Raw genomic sequence first — 21,793 nt, 5'->3', positions numbered from 1 at the left:
GGTTTTTTATGCCATCATAAACCAGAATCATTTGAAAGTGCTTGAACCTCCTAGGACCTGGCGTCCACATATGTGGACATCACATTTTGGGTTATTTAGACTAAAATATTCAATTTTGCTCTACATGGGCCTGATATCCACTTACGAGGACATTATACTGCTACTGTTCTATCAAAATTTTAAACGAATATCCTCATATGTGGCTCTTTTTTTTCTTTAAAAAAAATAAGGTAAAAAAAAAAAAAAATCTGGTAATTCTTTGTTTTTACATTCATCGGGCCCCAATATGCACAAATATCAAAGAGAAATGAAAAATGCATGTCGTGGAAGAGTTCGTGTCTTAGGAGGTTAAGGAAAAGACCATACAACGTTCGAGAAATAACTCTACCATTATCATACACTTGTTGTCAGTGGGAAGGAAGAACTCCCTGAACAGACTGAACAGGAACTCTAAAATGTAATTCCTGCTTATCTTTTAAACATTTAATAAGAATTATGGTTCGGCGCTACAATATCACAAATTGGTGGAGCGGTACCTATAACTTTGTGATTATATTGCAGTTCAAAGTAATACATTTAATTAGAGATCCAATTACTTAATCTATCCGTGGATCAACAGAAAATAATAGTTGGCAACTATTTAAATAATTAAAAACATTTTCAAAAGAATACTGTCAAATAAGAAAAATTGTTGCTTTTCTGTGTCTCTAATATGATGATGCCACACGGACTCTAGGATGTGGTGATGAGTGGCCATTAAAGGTAAATTCCTTTCTCTGGTTCTCGAAGGCTAAATATAATCACTAGCAGATAAAGTTTTTGGGCATTACTCTTGCTGCAGTTATGACTATGGTTGTAGCTACTGCTACTGGGGTGGAGATGATTTACAAGTTACATAATGTCTGATTAAAGCCCCAATGGGAACGTCTGTATTTACAGTACTGTCTTGGCCGACATCACAATTGTATGCGTTATAAGAGCAACTATCTTGGAACGAACATGGTCACAGTATAGCCATTAGCTATCCACCAGTAGCAACTAACTCTACATTCAGAATTATTTATGTGACAAAAGACTCGGTGCATTTGTATATCTATTTATGGTGAAATAAGCTGGATAAGGACAGAACCGGTATGAAAAGCCTCAAATCTCCCAAACAAAAAAGTGTGTACACTCTGTTTTAGTCTTGGCCCCGGGTGTTGCGCATATGGTTTACAGTCTTTTTTTTTTTCCCCTCCAAATTTTAAACTTTACTCTAAAACCTTTTGGGCCAGATTCTAGTGTTGGGTAGCCAACACTAGAATCTGTGTGTGATCATGCTTGGTAACATTTTAACGTCACAGTCTTAAATATTTGCCTTGAGGAAATTGTGTTATCCATCAGACCCAGCAGTCCTAAAGCACAGAAATAAGATTCACATGTAAGTTGTTTTAGGTGGATTTTCACTTCAAGTTAGAAAGGATTTTAAAAAAGGAGACAACAAACAAAACAACGACAACAAAAATACAATTTGGTCATATGATCGTCTTTTAACCAAATCTCTCTCGAACAAGCATCATGAGCTTCTTCTTGCCCTTGTATATCTGTTTTAGGTTGTCTATGAACTGTGTGAACTGGATGTGTCCGTCGTGTGCCATGAGAAATGTTTCTCTGGCTTTGCTGAGGAACTCGATGAACTCGCTGTAGTGGCGTGGGCTGATGTGCGTCAGCCGAGAGTGCGTTGTGTTGATGTAGGCCCCGATTGTGGCGTCCAGTAGCTGCCTGAGTGGAGTTTTGTCCAGAGACATCAGCTTTCCAGAGTTTCTGCGACTGTGTAGTGCCACCATGCCACCTGGTGTTGTTAGAGTGCACCGGCGTAAAATGTCCGACAAGACAGTGGCACACTTCACACTCTTCACCACTAGAGGGATGACGGCTGCCAGTTCGTTTTTACCCAGGGAGTGGCTGAGAGCACATGCCCAGAGCACATCATTAATGGCCGGGTGTGTGTCTTGGTTGTAGCTTAGGTTCAGGTGAGTCATGGCTAACGTTGCTAGTTTGTATGCCCTTGCTGGATAACCGCGGTGCTCCATGTAGCGTGCTATTGTAAACAGCTGTGTGTAGTTCATTCCAGTGGCAGCTGCATCCAGTACAATCTTATAGGCTGTTTCAAAGGCATTGTGGTCCTTTTCACAGAGTGTCAAAGCTGAGAGGGCACAGTTTTGGGGGTCCTTCATGGCACACTGCAGGGCTAAGGTGCGGGCAGAGTTGGCCAGGTTCTCCTGCTGATGGCAGTCCAGATGCAGGCGGACAATAGTGCTGTTGGACATGACAGTGCTAGCCACAACGCTGGTTGCTTCAGTGGGGGTAAAGAGGGTGAACCAGTTCTGCATGATGCTGTCCAGAGCAAACACGCCTAGAAAGACAGAAAAAGAAATCTTAGCTTGACAGTTAAGAGGTTTTTAAAGTGAAGCTTTCAATCGCAAATGTCACTAAGTATGCTCTACATTTACCACATTTCCCGATGAAAGTCTAGTACCGAAAGCGTGTGAAGTGTAAATCATAAGACAGGAGATCTAGTGATGCTGAAAACTGAAACATCATTATCCTTCCATGCAAAAACCTTGAACGAATCCAAGCAGAAATAAAAAGGCAATCTAAAATGACTATTATATTTTGAACCTTTCAAAACCACCGTAAATATTTTATTTAACAAAACATGCAATACAGTTCTGATCTGGCCTTGTAAATGAAAATCATTAATTAAAACAGCTTATTACATTGTAATTGGACAGTTTGTTGCTAATTCCTCTGACATTATATGATTTGCCCCCCACTCCACACCAGGCTGGCATTTTCTCAATGAATCCATTCAAAGTCCGCTCACAGAAACAGGGTCCCCTTGTCACTCCCCTGCATTCACACTCCCTGGTGTGAGAAGGAAGGAGGGTTTTCCTCTGTAGAGCTCCCTCCCCCTGGACTTAGCTTCCCGTCCACTTCAGGGAAATCAGCCACTGGGTTTCAGTATTCAAGGCCAAACATAAGGCCCACTTAATCAGCCAACAGCCCACAATCTCCCATAATTACTGACCTTCCAGTCATTCCATCTCCCTTGCAGAGAGCTTTCCAAAACCCACTTATGAAGTCTGACCTGCTGTTTCGCAAAAGTCCCTAAATCTCTAAGCATTCACAGGCACAAACATCTTTACAATCTATTTGTAGCTAACTGTTTGCTATTCCCTTCCCACAACAGGGCACAGCAGGCCTGTTGAGCTTTTTCTACACATGTATGAGTAGACTCTGTGGTGCAATAGAAAGACAAACTGAACTGCATTGTACTTTATACAAAATTTAACCACAAGCACAGCAGCAGTGTAAGAACTGAAATAAACAGTGTGCTTAAAAAAGCAGTCCGTTTATTGCTGGTTACTCATGATAACAGCATAACATAAATGACACTCTTCTCCAACTTCATGTCTTGGACTCCTGTTTTAAGTCCACGCTTTAAGGCCAATCCTCCCTGAAGCCAACTCTCTTCTAATTGGCTGTTCCTTCCAAACATAATTTTAGTTTAATTATTAGACAGTGTAGACTGTGTTATTGTATGTTAAAGTATTCAGATACAACCTAACCTGTTACTTTTTAAGTTGCGTAACCGATTAAATGTTATTGCATGACCAAGATTTGCGCTGATTCTGTCTCATAGATGGCAGGGGAACAAACATAGATATATATAAACCTTATAAAGTTTGTATCTGTCTTGTGTGAAACTTGTATGAAAAGCATACAAGAGTGAAAACGGATATAAGATCCCTTGAAAAATTATACAAATGAAACTTGTATGTTTTGGATACTTACTAAAACAATATATGAAAGTAATGAGAAAGTGGCCACTTTCATGAGTAAATCATATAAGCCTTATATGGTTCACTATATGAAGTAGGCCACATCTTATGAAAGTCTTTTGTAAGTTTTTACTATTTCTTTTCCATATGGGACTGCTGCAATGCTCTCACTCTTAAACCTGTGCATGGCACATATAAGAGGTTTTATCCCAAAATTTCACCATTAGATGATATTAATATGCAGGTTATAATATGCAGAAACACAATTTATATAAAAAGACACCATTGACACCTCTGACACAATTAGCACTGTAAAGAGGGTGTGTGTCACGATTTCCTCTGGTATGAAAAACTCACCGACTTCAGTAGCACAGGTGACAAGCCAGCGCACCATCTCTCTCCGACGCCAGTTCAGTGTAGACAGGGTCATCCTCATCACCTTTACGAAACACAAAATTAAAGTCTGTACAGTGTGTGTGTGTGTGTGTTCCTGTCTAGCTATCTTTGTGAGGACCGAAATCTGCATTCTACTATACTTGTGAGAACCAACAGTCACTTGTGAGGACACACAACCCGGTCCTCACAAATTTGAAGGCATTTTTGAGCCTCAAAATGTGGTTCTAGTGTCAGGGTTACAATTAGGTTATGGTTAGGTATAGGGTAAGGGTTAGAGTTAGGGTTAGGCATTCATTTTTAATGGTTAGGGTTAGGGGCTAGGGAAAGCATTGTGTGTGTGTGTGTGTGTGTGTGTGTGTGTGTGTGTGTGTGTGTGTGTGTGTGTGTGTGTGTGTGTGTGTGTTTCTTTACCTGAAGGCCCAGCTCCAGGGAAACCTTGAGCAGCGTGAGGTCAGGCAGGCTGTCCATGAGAGTGGCAATTTTGAAGGCATCCTGGGCCAGTTTAAAGATGTGGGAGGAGGAGTGGATGTTCTTCTGGATCGACTCTAACACAGTTTCTAGCTTGCGAGCATCACCTGGTAACACATCAAACAAAGCAAATGGAGAAAATACAGAATGTCACCAGGCAGGCCCTCTAATAATACCCGGGTAGTTTTCAATTACCTTCTTCTGCCAAGCTCATCCACTGCCACATCATTATAACTTTCTATATTTCTGGTAACGTTCCTGAACAAACATTTCAACATTCCCACTTCACACAGCAGCTGCTCCGGTGTGCAAAGTTCTTTACTGAATAAATGCCTTCAAGCAAGACTTGCAGTATTTGAACATTTATTGCCTGTTCAACACTATGTTTCTGTTTTTCATGTGCTTTGATCACACATTTCCAAAAGATATTTAAAGTAAAATCTTAATTAATGTAAATGGGTGAACACAGCAGAAAGTGTAACCTGAATTGTGTACCGTTTGCACGCAGCTCAGTTTGACACAATTATCCTCCTAACAACTATTTAAGGTGACAGACTTTTTGCACCTTCTTTCCATGTGGTGCTTTGAAAAAGCTAAAAACACTTTCCCTTCAGATGTAATCAGAAACTACGTTATTTTGAGGCTACTCTAGCTCTTACATGTCCTGGGTACCTGCAGGTTTTTTTCCAAAATAGTTTCTCTCGCTTGCTATACGTAGCAAATTTTACTTTAGTCTTGTATGTGGTCGCATACGACAGAAAACATTAAATACCTATAAACTAAAGGCGAGATTGCTCTGACAGGAGGCTGTTCAGGTTTTTTTTAGAAGTCTAAGTTGACACCATCAGCCTGAGAAGATGCAGCATCTCCTCAGCTCACTGTGCCTTCAATCCAATTTCCTGTTTATCCCGGTTGAGGCTGTTCTAATTTAATTCATTTTATCATTGAAAATAATTCCCACATACTGTGGGGAAGTACTGAAATTGGTGATAAGCAGCATAAAGGATATTACCATCAGAGCGATATTAGGGCTGTCACGGTATCAGATTTTCACTTCACAGTTTATTGTGGGAAAAAAAAGGTTGCCATCGTTTCCATGGTATCAGTTTTTAGATTTTAAACGTTTCATCTTTTTCTTCCCATTCCTTCTGTCTTCTACACAATCATCTTCTTTAGTCTTTATTGTTTCCTGCCTTTGTGTTTAGATGTTTGGTTTGGTTTTGGTTACTTCCTGTTTTACTTTGAAGGCTGGTTGGTCTTTTGTTGCCGTTTTACTTTTGCTTGTGCTCTTTTTCCCCTGTTCTGATTATTGGCCCTGCCCTCAGTGCTTTTCTATGTTTCAGTGTTTTCACCTATCTGATTACCATACCCTCCCTTTGCGCGCACACTTTCTCAAAATCAGACATTTCTTCTCCCTCATTCCATATGCGTCAAGTGGCCCCTTTTGTTTTACTTATTGGTTTTGGGTCACTTTGGGATTGTTTTGACAGTCAATAAAGTCTTTCCTTTTGCTGTTTAACCTGTATTTGTGTGTTGCATGATGAATAAACATCACCCCAAAGCCTACAGGTGGATGCTGGGGTGGTGTAGGGGTTTGTTTGATGGAGCCATCTACCTGAACTCTACAATAAATAGTAGTAGTAATTTCCCCTATATTGCAGCACTGTGAAATAAAAGATAATATTTTTCATATGTGCATTACTGACAGTATTGATGTTTCATTTTTAAATTTGATGGTCATCATGAATATCAGGTATTTCTATCTTGCCATGTGATCTGTTTTCTGTATATATAATTCTGTATGTTCATAAAACACCTCAAAATGCACTTTTCCAATCTTGAGTCAATGTACGTTTGTGTACCTTTAGCAGCAGTGAGCATCGTGGAGGCCAGTTCACACTGTTGAGTCTCTATGTGGCTTAGAGTGAACCAGCGAGGGTATCGGTTGGGCACCACCGACACTATGTGGTGAGGCCGAGACAAGTCACTAGAGGGGTTTGTGGACTCCAGGACCGGCAACCTGAGTGCAGATGGAAAAAAATTATATTAGTTCTTTATTAGACAGGAAGAGATGTGACCTCTCAGAAGAACACTTCATGGAGGTAAACAAGTTATCAGAGTGTAATGTTTCCCTTACAGGATCAATCAATAGTTTTTCAGTGCGTGTCCGCACACCTGAGCTCAGGTGGATCTTTGCCTCAGGCTATGAACACTGAGAAAAGGATGGATTTAAAAATAACTGTTCCTTTTCAGCCAAACCACAGAGATGTTCTACCCGGATATAGCTGATGTACTTTTATAATCATCTTTTGTTTTTAGGTCTGGGGGGGGAAAAAAAAAAAGTCTGATCGATTTACATAATATAAAAATCAGAGAAGTTTAATTTAAACAAGACGAAATAAAGGTTCCCGTGGTGGTCTAGAAGCAAACCAACAGTGTGTATTTATTATTCACACATTTTTCTAAAACTCCTCCTCAGCATTCTTGAATTATTCAGTGAATATTCCAGCAAAAGGAGGTTTTATCATTAAACAGTGTCCCAGATAACTCCTCAGTCTGCCTCTCTTCTTTTTCCATCTCTAAATCATGAACCAGTGGAGACTTAAAGCGGGCAGAGAGGCAGGTTATATTAGGAGGTGGTGTTAAAATTCCAGCCTTAATCGGTCTTTATGTAAATGCACATTTTCCTTCTCTCTTTCAGGCATGCAGACTAAAACTGATCCTCTGTAGTGAACGTCTAGAGGATGACTTGGATGATGGACTGTCATCATTAACCCCCCAACTTCCTTCCTTCCAACATGAAGGAAGTCTGAATGAAAATGATCGCCTGAAAATGTTAGCTTAGCGCCACTATTTGCATGTTTTTTTTAGTTTCTCAGCCATTTCGTCTTGCCTAATCTAGACGTCTATTTTTTACTATGCGTTATAGATAAAATATTTTTTGTTTAGTTTTTGCTAGCTTCATTTCCTCAAGAGATTTTGCCTTTTGTTGGCCCATAATTTTAAATAATGTATGATTCAAGTTTCTGCAGTAATTCTGTAGGTAATAACCACAAACCTTTCTAAAGTTACACTTCAAACTGACGTACACTTTCTTATGTGCAGGCACATGCTGCACAAGTATACATGGTGGCTACTAACGTAGGCTTAATATAGAAATATGAATCATGTATTGTAATTTCTATGACTTCCTCAGTTAAATAAAGGTGACGTTGACTTACTGCATCAGCCTGTGGTACAAAAATACCATTTTGTACACAAGACAGCCCTTATAACACAACACGCCCTAGTTCAGCTTCAGTTGATACAGCTTCAATACAATACACAGATTTTTTTTTTTTTTTTTTAATTTAAATTTCTTTTAGGTCACTTTGGTGGTTTGTTCACATTCTGTTAACAGCTTCAGGAACTTACAATAAGTACCTTTATCACTGATGTTATACAAGTACAAAAGGTACTATATCAGTGGTGGATACTAGTATTCTGTCCTTTTTTAAAAAAAATCATGTTTTCAATGGTTGTTGTACTGCCATTGAAATCACACATGAGTATTTTTCCATACAGGATATTTAGAATTAGGTCCTAAGACAATATAGTTTGGAGGTGGGGAAAAATAAAAGACAGGCGATAAAGGAAATTACCTTGAACTGTCACCTTGTCTATCCATTCAAAAACAAGCAACTGGAAAGTGAAACATCCTGTTTTCAGAATGTTGTTGGTTTTGTTTTTATGTTTTCTCATGTCTATATTTAAATGTAGTTTAAATATAGACAGCATGTAACTCACCTCATAGCCCTCAGTGCAATTCTATATGCCAGTTCAGCATCGTGAGGTAGCAGGGAGGTGAACAGAAACTTGGCAAAAGTGTGCATGGGGACACTCTCTCTGTAGAGTATTTCCCCCAGACCACTGTAAGGACCAGCTGGAAGAAACAAGAAACACATGGATCAGTTCAGCCTGTACAGAGTCGACGTGAATACAGATGAGTGCAGAGAAGAGCTTCATATATGACTGGGTGGTAACCCTATGTACCAGATTGTTTCCCAGCCTGACGTTAACAAGTTTGATAGTGCTGATTAAACCCACAAAGCAAAGCCGAAGTGTGTGAATCAGCTCTGTATCAGAGGGTTGATCACTGTGTTGGTGAAACAGAAAGCAGAAACGTTTTGCTTTTAAACTGTGCAAGAGGACATCCTGAAACATGTCAATATGCATGTAGTTCTAAAGAAAATGAAACAGCTTCTAGGAAAAGCTTTCAAGTGCTGGTGTGGTGGCACAAAAAGGGCTTATTTAATATAATCGCTTCTATTAAATTCAATATTGGTTTTCTCTAAGACAATAATTCAGTTAAATTAAAGAAGTTATTGGATTTAATTGAAATGCTGGGGTTATTCTCAATTTTCTCATGCTTTATTTCTTTATACTTTATAAATAACAAGAGCTGAAATGTGTTAAAAGAAATAAAGATTTACAGACTTTGATAATATATATTAAAATGATTATTTCCTTCACTTTTTTAAGCCTTGCAGCTGTTAGTGGATAACTGCCCTGTTCTTTGTGGAATATACACTCCAAGCTCACTGGTTTTTACTTCGTATTCAAGTCTCTTTTTAAAAAAGAAAAAGAAAATCACAATTATGTAGTTTCATTTTTAAATTCTCAGATCACCTGGAACAGGTTTTTCTACACTAAAATAAATAAACTATTTTTAACTGTAAACGAATATACATTTGGTACTTCTGGCAGATTATGGTTTTTAGTGAAAGTTCAGTTTTCCATTAAAAAAATGGATCTTTTTAACATCTTAACCTGGAATCTGAAAACAATTCGCATGAAAAGACTAAAAACAACAGTGAGTTAGGTTTGTTCTGCTGTACGTGAGAAGTAAACTAAAACAGACTACAATGTGTGTCCATAGCAAAGAAAGATCATGTCGCACAATACAACAGTGTTGACTCATGGATGTGCTTTTAATATGCTTTTGGAGAACAGCAGAGCTTTCTGGCACAGGAAATGTCAGCTTTTAGTACGCTTTTGCTGACAATAGAATAGAGTAGAATATCACAAGATTATTTTGTGTTAACATTTTTTTCATACTATCAGGACAGCAAATAATTTTACCCAATAAACACAATCATGGTGTGCAAAAGACATATTGGCAGGAAAACTAAAGCCATAAAAAACATACACACAGACAAATACACAGCGACAACAGACTGACAATGCAAACAAGTCCACAATTGTAAATACGGGACTCCAAACGAAGCGTAAACGTACATGTACAGCACAGAACCTGCAAAGTACACAGAGTTAACAACCTTGTACACACAGAGTCTGTTCTTTAAGCTCACTGTTCGAAAAAGCAGCTTAATGTTGTTAAAGTTGGGTCCTACTCACCCTCTAGCAGTAAGACAGCTTGCTTCCGGAAGATCTTCACCAGCGTGTCATTTAAATCAATTTCTTGAAGCTTGCCCAATAGCTGCTCTTCATTGCGACACACTTTCTCCTGAGCGTAAAGGCCGTCTGGCATCACTCTCTGCTGCCCCAGTCCAATGAGAGCTGTCTCCACAGCCAACGACAGGAAAGACTCTCCTTCTTCCAAGAAACGCTGCGCTGGGAAAACCGGATGCTCCGTCCATCTGCCTGAACCCAGCGAGCCTGAGGGTAAGAGAGAGAGGTGGGAGGAGGACAGGGTGAGAGATGACTTAGCAAGGACAATGTCCCCTTTGGGGTGCAGATTGAGCTGAGTATTGATAAATCTACTGATCTGTTTGTTCATTCTCGTGTTCCATTTTCCTCACTGTGTACCCTCCTGATGGTAATCATGTGTTTTAATGGTTTAATGATGTCTTGGCAGACCTTACAGTTCATCCCAGGAGAATTAACAGTCCCTAATGAGCGCGCACACACACACACACACACACACGCACAGTTATAAATAGCACAGGCTTAATTGAAAACCTTCCCACCAAAAAAAAAATGCCTTATATTCACTATAAAAAGTTCCTTCACTTCTTGAACTCATATTGACAATTTTTACCCATCAATCTACACTCAATAAACCTTACGAAGTAAAGGTCCAAGAGTCTCAATGTAAACCACCACAGCTGAAGTGTGTATGAGCAGTGTATGTATGATACCAAACACTTTGGTATCAAACAATTTCTTTTTATAGTTGGTGCTTTGATACCATCTAATCTTTTCATAGAGTTCGTCATACATCTAAAAAGAGAAGCCCTCTGCAGAGAAAAAAAACATGCAAACCAACTCAACAGCACTGCACTAGTTAGACCTTTACAGTAAAACAGCTGGATGAGTCAGTCTGAGCGAAATATTTATGACTGCTAAGAGCTTAAGAAATTGTATATAAAGGGCTGAGAGAACACGAGGAAAAAAGACAGCTAAGTGAAGGATGGTGGCAGTAGCTCCCTGCTGTGGTGGTGCTTCTAAGAAGGGGAAAGGGTAAGGGAGATCAGTTAGGACTAAGAGAATAAATGCAGCCAAACAGAATTTCTTAAAGAAAACCCCCTCCAGAGACCAAAGACTGGGACTACAGTTCAGCTTTCAGCGTAACAAGAATCTAAACTGGCAAAGATAATAATGGAATGGTCTCAGGACAAGTCTTTAGGGCTGAAGTTGAGTGTCTCAGCCAACACCCCACAGACTACCTGTGGAAAACTCTGAATACAGCGGTTCAGATGCTTGCCATGCCATCCTGCCAAGCCTGACAAGAGGTAGAAAACAAAATGGGATGAACTGCCCAAATCTAGGTGCTGCATCTTGGAGACCTCCACCCTCGACAGGAAAAGCCTGTGGAGGCTTTTCCAACATGACACAATTACATAACTGCAGTTAAGGGTACCTCTACAAAGTACTGAATTAAGTCTCTGAAAACTTCTTTTAATAAGGGGATTTCAGTTTTCATTAAGAATTCATTGTAGATTGATGGTGATTAAAATCAGGGTTATGTTTTTAAAATTAAATCTAGAACATAAAAATGAAGGGCCCTGAGCAGTTCCTGAAGAAACTGTTCTTTACAAGCAAAACCGAGTGCTAATGTGACGTCTGTTCTGGCTACAGTACGCTGAAATTCGTCTCGCTGAGCTCCCTGCATAATTAATGCATTTTAATTGGAGTGTTTTTCCTGCTGCATTTCTTATTCATGAGCTGTTATTGGAGGATGACTGGAGGCCAATCAGCATGTCTGTGTCATCTGTGCTGATTGTGACCTGAGGGCCTGCAGCTCTGACAGAGAAGATACAATCACTGCAGTGTAAATGTTGGAGGCACACTCTGGAAAATGAGTGAGTGTGTGTGTGTGTGTGTGTGTGTGTGTGTGTGTGTGTGTGTGTGTGTGTGTGTGTGTGTGTGTGTGTGTGTGTGTGTGTGTGTAACATCTGCAGCAAAGGAAAGCAACCATACATACATAATCACTTGAGAATTTTCATTTTCAGCTACAGTATATTTCTATATCATTGCGTTCAGAGGACAATATTGTACTTTCTACTACCACTACATTTCTTTGACTTTGCATCCTATGGTAACACTACAAAATCCAATAAAATGTTAAAGCTCATCAGTGACTCACCATACTTTTGCCCTATTACCTCTTAAAAATGTGTGCCTTGTAGGGTTCTCTAGGTAATTTCAGCAAACACACATCTTCCATAAATATTATCAACCCAAAAAAAGGACATAGTATGAAAATATCTCACAAAAGAATTAGAGCAAACAAAGGCACCCGTCTTCAGAAAGACTTTTGGCACCAGAGGATGTGAGCGATCTGCACGCACCTGAGAAATCAAGTAGAGTTCCCTCCTCGCTGCCCCTCCCCATCTCCATGAGGGTGCTGAAAAGAGTGCCGATGGGGTCCAGAGGGTGGCCCACCCATCCTTCCAGGTTGGTGACTGCGGTAATTCCTCTGTTTAGCAGCTCTGCAGTAACACAAAGACACTAAGTATTAGTTTATAACATTAGTTTAGGCAGGCTAGGAAGACCATGTCATGATGCTGAATAAGCCTAAAACATCCATGTATCTCATATAGGATATACTATTTAACTGACTTAAGCCTGCACACATTTCTGCAAGCCCCTTTGCAACCCAAATCCACCACACATCCTCTTTTCCTGTTGTTTCTATATTGTCTTTTTTTTTAAATATTTCCTGTCACCAGAACAGAGTCGGATATAAATTCCTGCATATGAAATAATCTTTCATGGTCGTAAATGACTGTTGATGAACTGTTGACACTCTGGTGTTAAACTGATAGAAAGTGTCACAGAAAACTAAATACAGCTTGTATGCATATCTAAAAAGGGTCTCCAGCAACAGATGTTGTGACCCCCACAGAGCTATGATGTCAGTGTCATTGAAGGAATACATAGATAGGAATATATAGATACAGATACGCAGAGACACTTTAATCTACTCCATAAAGCACAAAAAACAAATAACCTGTGGAAAAGGTCTCCAAGATGCAGTTCCACTTAATCCACACATGCAAATTTCTAGGTCTGTATTTTTATTCTACAGCTCTGTTGGCATAATTTTGCATGATTTAAAGTTAATAAAAAGCCCCTATTTATGTTAGACCGGTTTTTCATAGAGAACTCTAAGTGAGCCACAGGGCTCCACAAACGGAGTAATTGAGCCCCAAATAAATGTTCCCCATGAATGTTCAAGCCCAAATTTGAATTATACAAGCAGATAACACCAATAACCTTAACAAACAAACAAAAAAAACAAAAAAAACAAGAGCAATCGAACAGATGGCTGTTTGTAAAGATGCGTGAACATTTGCACTTTAGTTCAATGCAAAGTAATGTTTTTGCATTTGTTGCATACGTGCTTGATTGGCCAAGTTCCTGTAAGAGGGAAACCTAAATAAGAGCAACCGAGGATGTGTTCTTCTTCGCGGGTGAACAGACGTTGTGTATACAGATAATACAGCAGTAAAATGAAAACAGACTTTGGAGGGCACTGATTAAAAGTAGGAAAGCAAAACTAAAGAGCACATTAAAAGAGGGTACACTGACCTTTTTTGTGGGAGCGAAAGAGCTCCAGCTGTTTCTGCTGCTGCCGCCGCAGTGTGTTGACGATGGCGATGGCCAGCCTGAGCGCTTCTTTGGGGTATCCGTGTGATCTCAGGGCATCCACTCGGGCACACGCTGTAGGGACGTGCTCTGTGGGAAGGAGAAGTTATTTCATTTGTATTCCTTCTGCTTTTTTTTTCTACATTTATTTCTTGTTATCTCTAACCGCAACTCTTCTCTCTCACCATGCCACAAAGGCCACCCTCGGGTGTCGAAGAGGGACGAGTCGAGGTTCTCATGGTAGCAGTAGTTGGTGTAGTGGTCCTCCGTGATGATGTTTTGCAGGTGGGGGTCCTGCCAGTGCAGGTCGCAGGCCTCGATGGCTCGTGTGAAGACCGTCCGGTGAGGCCGAGACAGCGAGTCTGTGAGAGACGTCAGATGTTTTTAAACGTCAAGCTGCAAGGTAGTGGAGTGTGGTGGTTTATTTTGTGTGCCTAATTAGATCATTTAATCAACATAGTTTGATGATAAAGGCAAAGCAATTTATTAATTAAATTTCCATCTGAGAAATTTATTTGAAGCCTACATGATACTGGTTCCCTTCGGGTTCCTCCTATGGCCACCTGAGGCTGACTCTGAGGTCAAGCGCAAACTTTTTTTTTGATTTGATAAATTTTGGAATGATCAGGGGTTAAAATGACCAGGAGTTAAAAGGCATGTTTACAGCCTAGTACAAAAGTCCTGATGGATGATTTCATTTTTGTGACACAGTTATATTTCCAGTCTTAGATTTCCCAAAGTGCTACAAAAGCTGAATACAAAAGTTTAAGATTGCTTGAAAAATGGCAAAAAAAAAAAAAAATCATATTTTGCATGGTTGGATCTTAACAAGGTTCCAAGTAGAGCTTCAACATGCAACAAAAAGAAATGGCAGTGAGAGAAAACATTTTTTTGAGCATTCAATTTATTGATCGGGAGTGTATATGAAAAAGACAAAGAATAAGAGAGTGACAAGATGTATAATGAATAAGTTGAATAAGTTGAACTGAAAAAAGGTCAGTAACATAACAAGTGCAGCAGTGTTACAGGCAAAAATCTCAGCAGTAATAAAAGGTCCCTTCAGCTCATTTGAAACATTTTTATTATTGCCTGAAAGAAACATTAATTTCGCTGGATTTTCTCCGATTTAGCTAAAGCTGAGGAGAGAATAGAGCCAGAGAAAGCTTCAGGACCTGAAATGTGTTATTAGGATCATTCTATTAGTAAAAAGGTAAAAAGCCTCACGGCCGCCGAGATTGAAATGAGACTTGATTTTTTATTTTTTATTTTTTTTTTGGGGGGGGCAGTGCTGCTGGAGATTGGACAAAGAAATGATGTGATGCAGGAGAGCGTCTGGGAATAAAACAATAGGAAGACATATTTCTGCCTGGTGTCATCTCACCTGGGTTACCAGCAGGGCCCTGGGGCAGAACGTTGGTCAGATTGGTCAGTTCGCTACTATGGTTACCGTCCTCCAAGGGGCAGACATCCACGCTGTTCCACCTGCGAAGCTGACGTAGCCAGAAAGCCTTCTGCTCAGGTTTGCAGTGGGGGTTCAGCACGATGCACATCCACAGGGCCCCTGCACACACATATCCAGATATATTACACTTACAAACTTTGCTCTCCTCTTCTGAGACTTGCAGCAAGAGAACAGAATGAAAAAAAAAAAAAAAGGAATTTAATAACCCATAAAGTTTTGTAGCTTCAAGTTAACTTGTTAAATAATTGAGGGCTGCTGGTAGCCAATACTTTCATTATTGATTAAACTGTTGATTATGCTGGTTTATAAATCATGAGATTGTTTTGTGCTCAGTTGAACCGGCAACCTTAAGGGCTGAAAAATGAAGCAAACATGGAAGTGCCAAAAAAAAAAAGAAATACAAGAAAGGATCTGCAGTTCCTCTAATGGCCACTTGAGGCTTTCTGCAAAAGCAGACCATTTACCTCCCCTGTTAAACTCGGACAGCCAATTTCAGTTTCAAATTTCAGTACAGCTAATTTCCCGTTACAAAACATCAGAGAGCTGTTTTTGTTTTAATAACTCACCCTTTTTGATACTGATAAAGCTTAAAATTTGAGGTGACTACTTTGACTGATGGATAAGCCGACACTGGCAAGTGTAGCTATTAGCCTCACCTGCACTAGCTGAAGTCACCTTTTCATGTAAATTATAGCATTATAGCAGATTATAGCATTTTAATGAAATTAGCTGTCAAGTAATATAGCTTGCTGTGTGATTGAGACCATCAAAGAAGTCTATGCTTCGACCGCTAAGCGCTAATCAGCAGCTATCCATGCCTGTGTGGATGCGTTTGCATATGTTTTAGTTTATCAGTTCAGCTTGCTAGCACATGCTTGTCAGCATTAGTTAATAACTAAGTACATCATAGGCTTCTCTAAATATGGTTATTTCTAGCTCTGGAAAAACTAACACCAACAGCCAAAAGAATAAAGGTGAATCCTGCAGATGATTAGGCTCTGTCCATCTTTGATATACAGTCTATAGGCTTGTAACGTCAAGTCAAGAATCAGTTTGCTGTCATATTAGATCAATAAAAGCTCAAAAACTGGAACCAAAAAAAGCTTTTTTAAACAAACAAACAAACAAAAATAACACAGTTGAAAGACAGTTTTGGACCAGCATTTTACATATCCAACCAAACAGATGGATATATTTTTATGTTATCGACTAAGCAATCAAAGCTGAAACCTAAATTGATAAGACAGCAGGAAATATTCATATTGTTGTTGTAAGCAAATTCGAGAAAGTGCCAATTTGTTCTGAACAGTCCAAGCATGTGCTGCTAATATATGATGTTCTGTTTTGTGGGACAAAATGACCACAAAAGGAAAAAGACTAAAATCAGTAAGTGATTATGCCAATTCAATTCCTGATGCTGTATTACTCAATTAATTGTTGCAGCTCCATAAACAATTGGGAGATTAATTGCACTGTTGGCTAAAACCATGAAGACAGTAGTGAAAAAAAATAACACACACACACACACACACACACACACACACACACACACACTCAAAGAGGCTGAGGAAGGATGAAGGGAATAATGACTATGTTAGGGCAAAACGAAATTGAAAAAAAAAAAAAGAAGATGTCCAAAAAAAAAAGAGAAGACAAGTGGTGAGGGGAGGGATGAAGTGAATACAGGAGGGAGGGAGGGAGGCTCACAATGAGGGGGAAGGGGAAGGAGGAGACAGGCTTTATCCTCTGTCTCTCTGTTAGGGGTGCACCAAGGACAACACGGAGGAGGGAAAACAGCAGGGCGACGTCACACGTGAGTGACGAAATGCAGAGAAAGAATCTTCAACAGCAACACACAGGGGAAGGAAAGGAAACAGAAGATGGGGAAATAAGTAAAACATTAATATTTACGATTTAAGAGTAATATTTGAATTTTTATAAAAAGGACTTAAATGTTCATGAAAACAGGATTTTGAGTTTGTTTTTAAGGGAAATCTGAGTTATCTTTGATCACAAGCAAATAGGTCAGCTTTACACTTGGAGTCTGGCTGGTTTTGTTTCGTTTTTGGTCTGTTTCTGCAAAAGGAACAGTCACCATCTGGGACAAGCGATTAGAATCAGCCATAGACTGTATATAAAAGATGGGCGAATCCTGATGTCACCTATTAGCAAACTCCTGTTATGAGGCCTCAAATGGGCCATCACATCAGTCTTGATTTGATTTGTTTTTTGTATTTTTGTTTGTTTGGTTTTTTTAAACAGGATGTCACTTGTTTTATCCGGGAGCATAATTTACAAAATTCATATGACACTGTATTCAATAAGACGTAAAACTACCGATTGAGATAATAAACTTATCAGGAAAGTGTTTACTGAGGTCACAGAGTAGGGGAGACAAAGAGTTATTTTTCTATAGACTTCTACATAGCAAGAGTTCTTTTTGCAAACAGTGGAGTTTCCCCCTGCTAGAGAACAGGAAAAAAAATCAGGTAAATAAGCTTATTGCTCACATAAACGTATAAAAACTAGCGGTGGATGAATGCAAAGGATTTCACATTCTTTATCTTGCAAGATTTTGAATCTCAGAATTTCAAAATGTATTTCTGTAATAAATGGTAATAAACAATAGGACATCTAAGGGTTAAGAGAATCATAAGAAAAAGACAGCTGGTTGAACTGCACTGTAGCCGCTCACACACTAAAGCTGCCACAAATTGGTTGAAATTCTGTTTGTGTGCCTGTTATCACTGTACCTAGTTCGTCCCACAGCTGCCTGTACTTGTCAGTCATGGCCGTCCCCTGTTGCCTCCACAGCGCCAATCTAGGGTCACCCATGAACTGCTCTGTGATCAGTGTTAACATGCGAGCTCCATTGGAGTCCCTCATCTTCAGCATCTCTCTCACCTGCAGAGACAACGTCACTGTGAGTAAACGGTATATATCACTTTTATTTAATCAGATAATAGGATCAAAATCAAGGTGACAGTTCTGGATTATTTTAATTTCACCAAAGAAATAAAACACTTTTAATGTAAATGATAAAAGACCAAGCATGGATCATTCTGGTACCCCTTAAGGTATTAAATTTGGAAGGTGTTTTGACCATCAGTGCAAATAGCTTGTAGAGTATCAGAATAAATATACATAAAATCAACAAAATCACCGTACATATAAGACATGATGTGATTAGTGGGTCAGTACCTTGCTGAACAGTAAGTTGAGCTGCTTTCCTGAGCCATGGTACCCGCCCTGGGAGAGAAAGAGCTTGACCTGTTCCTGGACTTGCTCCTCATCCAGATGCCAACAGTTCTCGTCATCTACACTTGCCCCCGCTGTCGGATCAGGAGCTCCTGCAGTGAATGAAAATGAATAAGTCAGTAACTCTTAACAACAACTAGATGTCCTCATAAAAAACTGATTTGATGCAGTGCAAAACAGTATGTAATGTGAAAGCATCAAAAGCACAAGTACTTATATATTCGTATGTCCATTAATGCATATGGTCTTATTATTTTTAAACAATGATTAAACAACTTGTGCTGATTTCCAAACAAGTGTCTTTTCAGGGAAGAGCACAAAATGAATATGGCACCATCAGCATATCTACTAGTTTACCTTTTGCATTAAAGCATTAGTGCTGTGCAAGCTTAAATGCTGATCAATAGTGAAAATAATGCAAAATCTGCAACAATAAGCATTCTACATGAGCAAAGAGTGCATCCTTCATTTCTAACGCTTAACACCCAACTCCAGGGAATATATAATCCATAAGGTTTATGCTAAATATGTTCCACTATATGTACACACTTAGTCATCCTCATATTCTGATAACCAGTTATTTAAATCATAATTTAAACATTCATATACTGTATTGTAAAATACTTAAAAGATTTAATTTGTCAACCTGGGATTCAGAAAGTTAAAATGGACAATTTCGCGATGTTCTGACATTTTAAGGGTAAAATGATTCATCAGTACGGGCAACAGTTTCAGCAGCAAAATTAAAATCATAGTTAGCTGCAGCACTACTTTAAATTTGTTCTGCTCAGTACAACAATCTACATAAGACCATTAATACTAAAGTAATTCAGAAACACACAGGTACATTTTCAGGCAGATAATTTGTTCAAGAAGGTAATTTTCAGTTTAATTTTAAGATACTAAAGCTACATATACAAGAGATGCTTTTTAGCATAAGATAATGTATTCAGGCAGACGTTTGCTCAAATATATATGAAATGGGGACTTATGTGTCACAATGTATCACAAATACACACAAAGAAAGTCTCCTTCTTGTATGCTGTAGTACAGGTGCACTTACATACACAGTACATATGGAGATGACAAATGGAAATCCACTGATGGAAGATGAAGAAAATCTAATCTAATCCAGGTACCTGGATTTATTTGTGTCTGTTTCTGTGTTTATGGACAGCCTGGTCTTTGTCTAAAATCACAAACCACCCTTAAAGCAGTGGCTCCACTCACCGTGGACCTGGTTGATCTCTGAGTTCTGTGACAGTATTTCATCTGCCAGCTTCTGTGCTGTCGGCAGCACATCTGTGTGATGCACTGTGATAAGGTACTGAACAAACTTCTGCAGTTGATCTCTGTTCATTTGGAATAGAGTCTCTGAGATGGGCAGGCGCAGTTTGACCTGCTCTGGCTTCCGTACTCGGTACAGTGAGAGTGCCACAACGTGGGCACAGTAAAAAATGTCCTTGTTGCCGCAGCTGCATGTCACTGCTGTGATTTTGCAGCGGTCGAAGCTGACGCTCACATTGCAGACTAGCTCTGGCTCAGAGGGTGTAGCGGGTTCCCTTACTGTGCCACTGAGGTGAAAACCTGCAAAGAGACAGAAATGACTATTAGAAATTCATCGCACCATGTATTTTCATGTACATAATTTCACCATGTACATAATCACAAACCACGGCTTAAAATTAAAATAAGATATACTTTGTTTATTTATAATTTCCAACAAACCTGTATCCAGCATGGAACTCAAACCCACAATTTCGAGATTAAAAGTCTCATGCAATATCTACTGAGCTACCCAGGATCTGTGCTGGGTCCTTAACTATTTACACTCTATAGGACTTAAAATATTCTTTTTCTTTTTTTCTTTTTTTTTTTTTACAGAAAAGGCCAGTTGCCCTTACAATATAAGGTACCTTAAGACAAATATGTGTTCTAGGACTTTTTAAATAAAACTTAAAGGGAATTGAAGCTTATTGTTGTTATAATTGTATCCAATACAATAATATCATATAATATATGTTTGGTAACATATTAAACTATATAATATAATGTAACTACTTTTTGGCATTAAGGAGCTAGTGAGAGTATTCCAAAACAGTCAGTTAAACAATGAGCTGCCAGATTATGGTAATAATTCACTACAAATGTATCCCTTCATTCGACTATTTTTATCTTTGGATGTTGTTCAGAATGATCCTATTCTCGTTCTTTGGTTCTACCTTAATTTCACGTGATCGACAAAGTGCTGCCTAGGTGAAAAAAAATGGACACAAAAAAGGTAAAGGGCACGACTGAGTGCAAAGACCAAAATTTTCTCATTTCCTTTTCATTTCCTTTCCACAACACCTTCAGTGTTTACCTTATCCTGACCAGCACTTCAGCAATGACAGGATCATTCACAGGCACTGAGAACTGTTATTGTATTCTGAACCTATGGCCCTCTCATGGCCAAAATGTACAGGCCTCTGTGTGTTTGGGAAAAAAATAATATTAAAAAAACGTATTTTAATGTGAATGTGACCTTGAACTTACTCTTCCCAGCTTAGGGGTTTTGACAGGGAAAAAACATAAATAAAAGCCAAATGGGACAAATACAGATTCAAAAGAACAGCAACACCACGTGGGAGTGAGGTTTAAATATGTGTTGAGTTTTGAGAACCATAACAGATGGACATGTTTTGGCAGAATATGACAATGCAACAAGTACTTTATGGGTAAAATTCTTCTGTAATTAGAATAAATGGGCAATCTGACCGAGTTAGTGGGTTATCAGCTGATGACAGATGGTTTCATAAACTCAGCCAGAGCTAAACTGATATAAACAATTTCATTTAGTCTGTACTGTTTTAATCTTACTACAGGGAGCACATGCATAGCTCATTTTACGATACACAGGCAGAACAGTGGCTTATTTAGACCTCGAATCGCAGGGGCATGATGTACGTCTTGCATCATGTTGTCATTCAAACTGAAAATCATGTAACGTGGCCAACAGGGAGGCTGATAAGCCTCCATGCCAGACAGTGACAGATGACAGACAGCATTATTAGATGGTCGCTTGAGCCAAAGGAAATGGGAAATGCATTAAAGAGCCAACCTTCTGTCAGATGCTGTCTATGTTTAAGTAATCGTTTGAAAGCAGACAGAAAGAGATTTAAATCATATCTCTTTAGAAATGAGATGTCTTTAGAAAGTGATGTTAAGATATTCAACCAAGACTAACACACACACACACACACACTTATATTCCTTATTCTAACTGTATCTGCATGATATCCGGTCATCTCAG

General features: G+C 39.1%; 1 protein-coding gene across 1 annotated transcript in view; it reads right to left on the bottom strand.

Annotated features, from left to right (window-relative positions):
• Positions 1–830: 830 nt before the first annotated feature.
• zswim6 (zinc finger, SWIM-type containing 6) overlaps positions 831–21,793 on the bottom strand; it is a 47,606-nt gene continuing 26,643 nt past the window's right edge. Inside the window, exons 2-14 of the mRNA XM_040007193.1 lie at positions 19,732–20,088; positions 18,445–18,593; positions 17,997–18,147; positions 15,163–15,342; positions 13,967–14,143; positions 13,725–13,871; positions 12,482–12,622; positions 10,086–10,346; positions 8,475–8,610; positions 6,551–6,708; positions 4,632–4,795; positions 4,182–4,263; positions 831–2,395 (exon numbers count right to left, since the gene is read on the bottom strand). Of these exons, the coding sequence (XP_039863127.1) occupies positions 1,530–2,395; positions 4,182–4,263; positions 4,632–4,795; positions 6,551–6,708; positions 8,475–8,610; positions 10,086–10,346; positions 12,482–12,622; positions 13,725–13,871; positions 13,967–14,143; positions 15,163–15,342; positions 17,997–18,147; positions 18,445–18,593; positions 19,732–20,088 (2,969 nt within the window). The 3' untranslated portion in view covers positions 831–1,529. The remainder of the gene's footprint in view (positions 2,396–4,181; positions 4,264–4,631; positions 4,796–6,550; positions 6,709–8,474; positions 8,611–10,085; positions 10,347–12,481; positions 12,623–13,724; positions 13,872–13,966; positions 14,144–15,162; positions 15,343–17,996; positions 18,148–18,444; positions 18,594–19,731; positions 20,089–21,793) is intronic.

The sequence above is a fragment of the Simochromis diagramma genome, unplaced genomic scaffold (genome assembly GCF_900408965.1).
Source record: "Simochromis diagramma unplaced genomic scaffold, fSimDia1.1 OVJJ01000682.1, whole genome shotgun sequence".
NCBI classification, from domain to species: Eukaryota; Metazoa; Chordata; class Actinopteri; order Cichliformes; family Cichlidae; genus Simochromis; species Simochromis diagramma.
The sequence above is the reverse complement of the archived record's forward strand: the minus strand, read 5'-3'. Positions and strand labels throughout refer to the sequence as shown.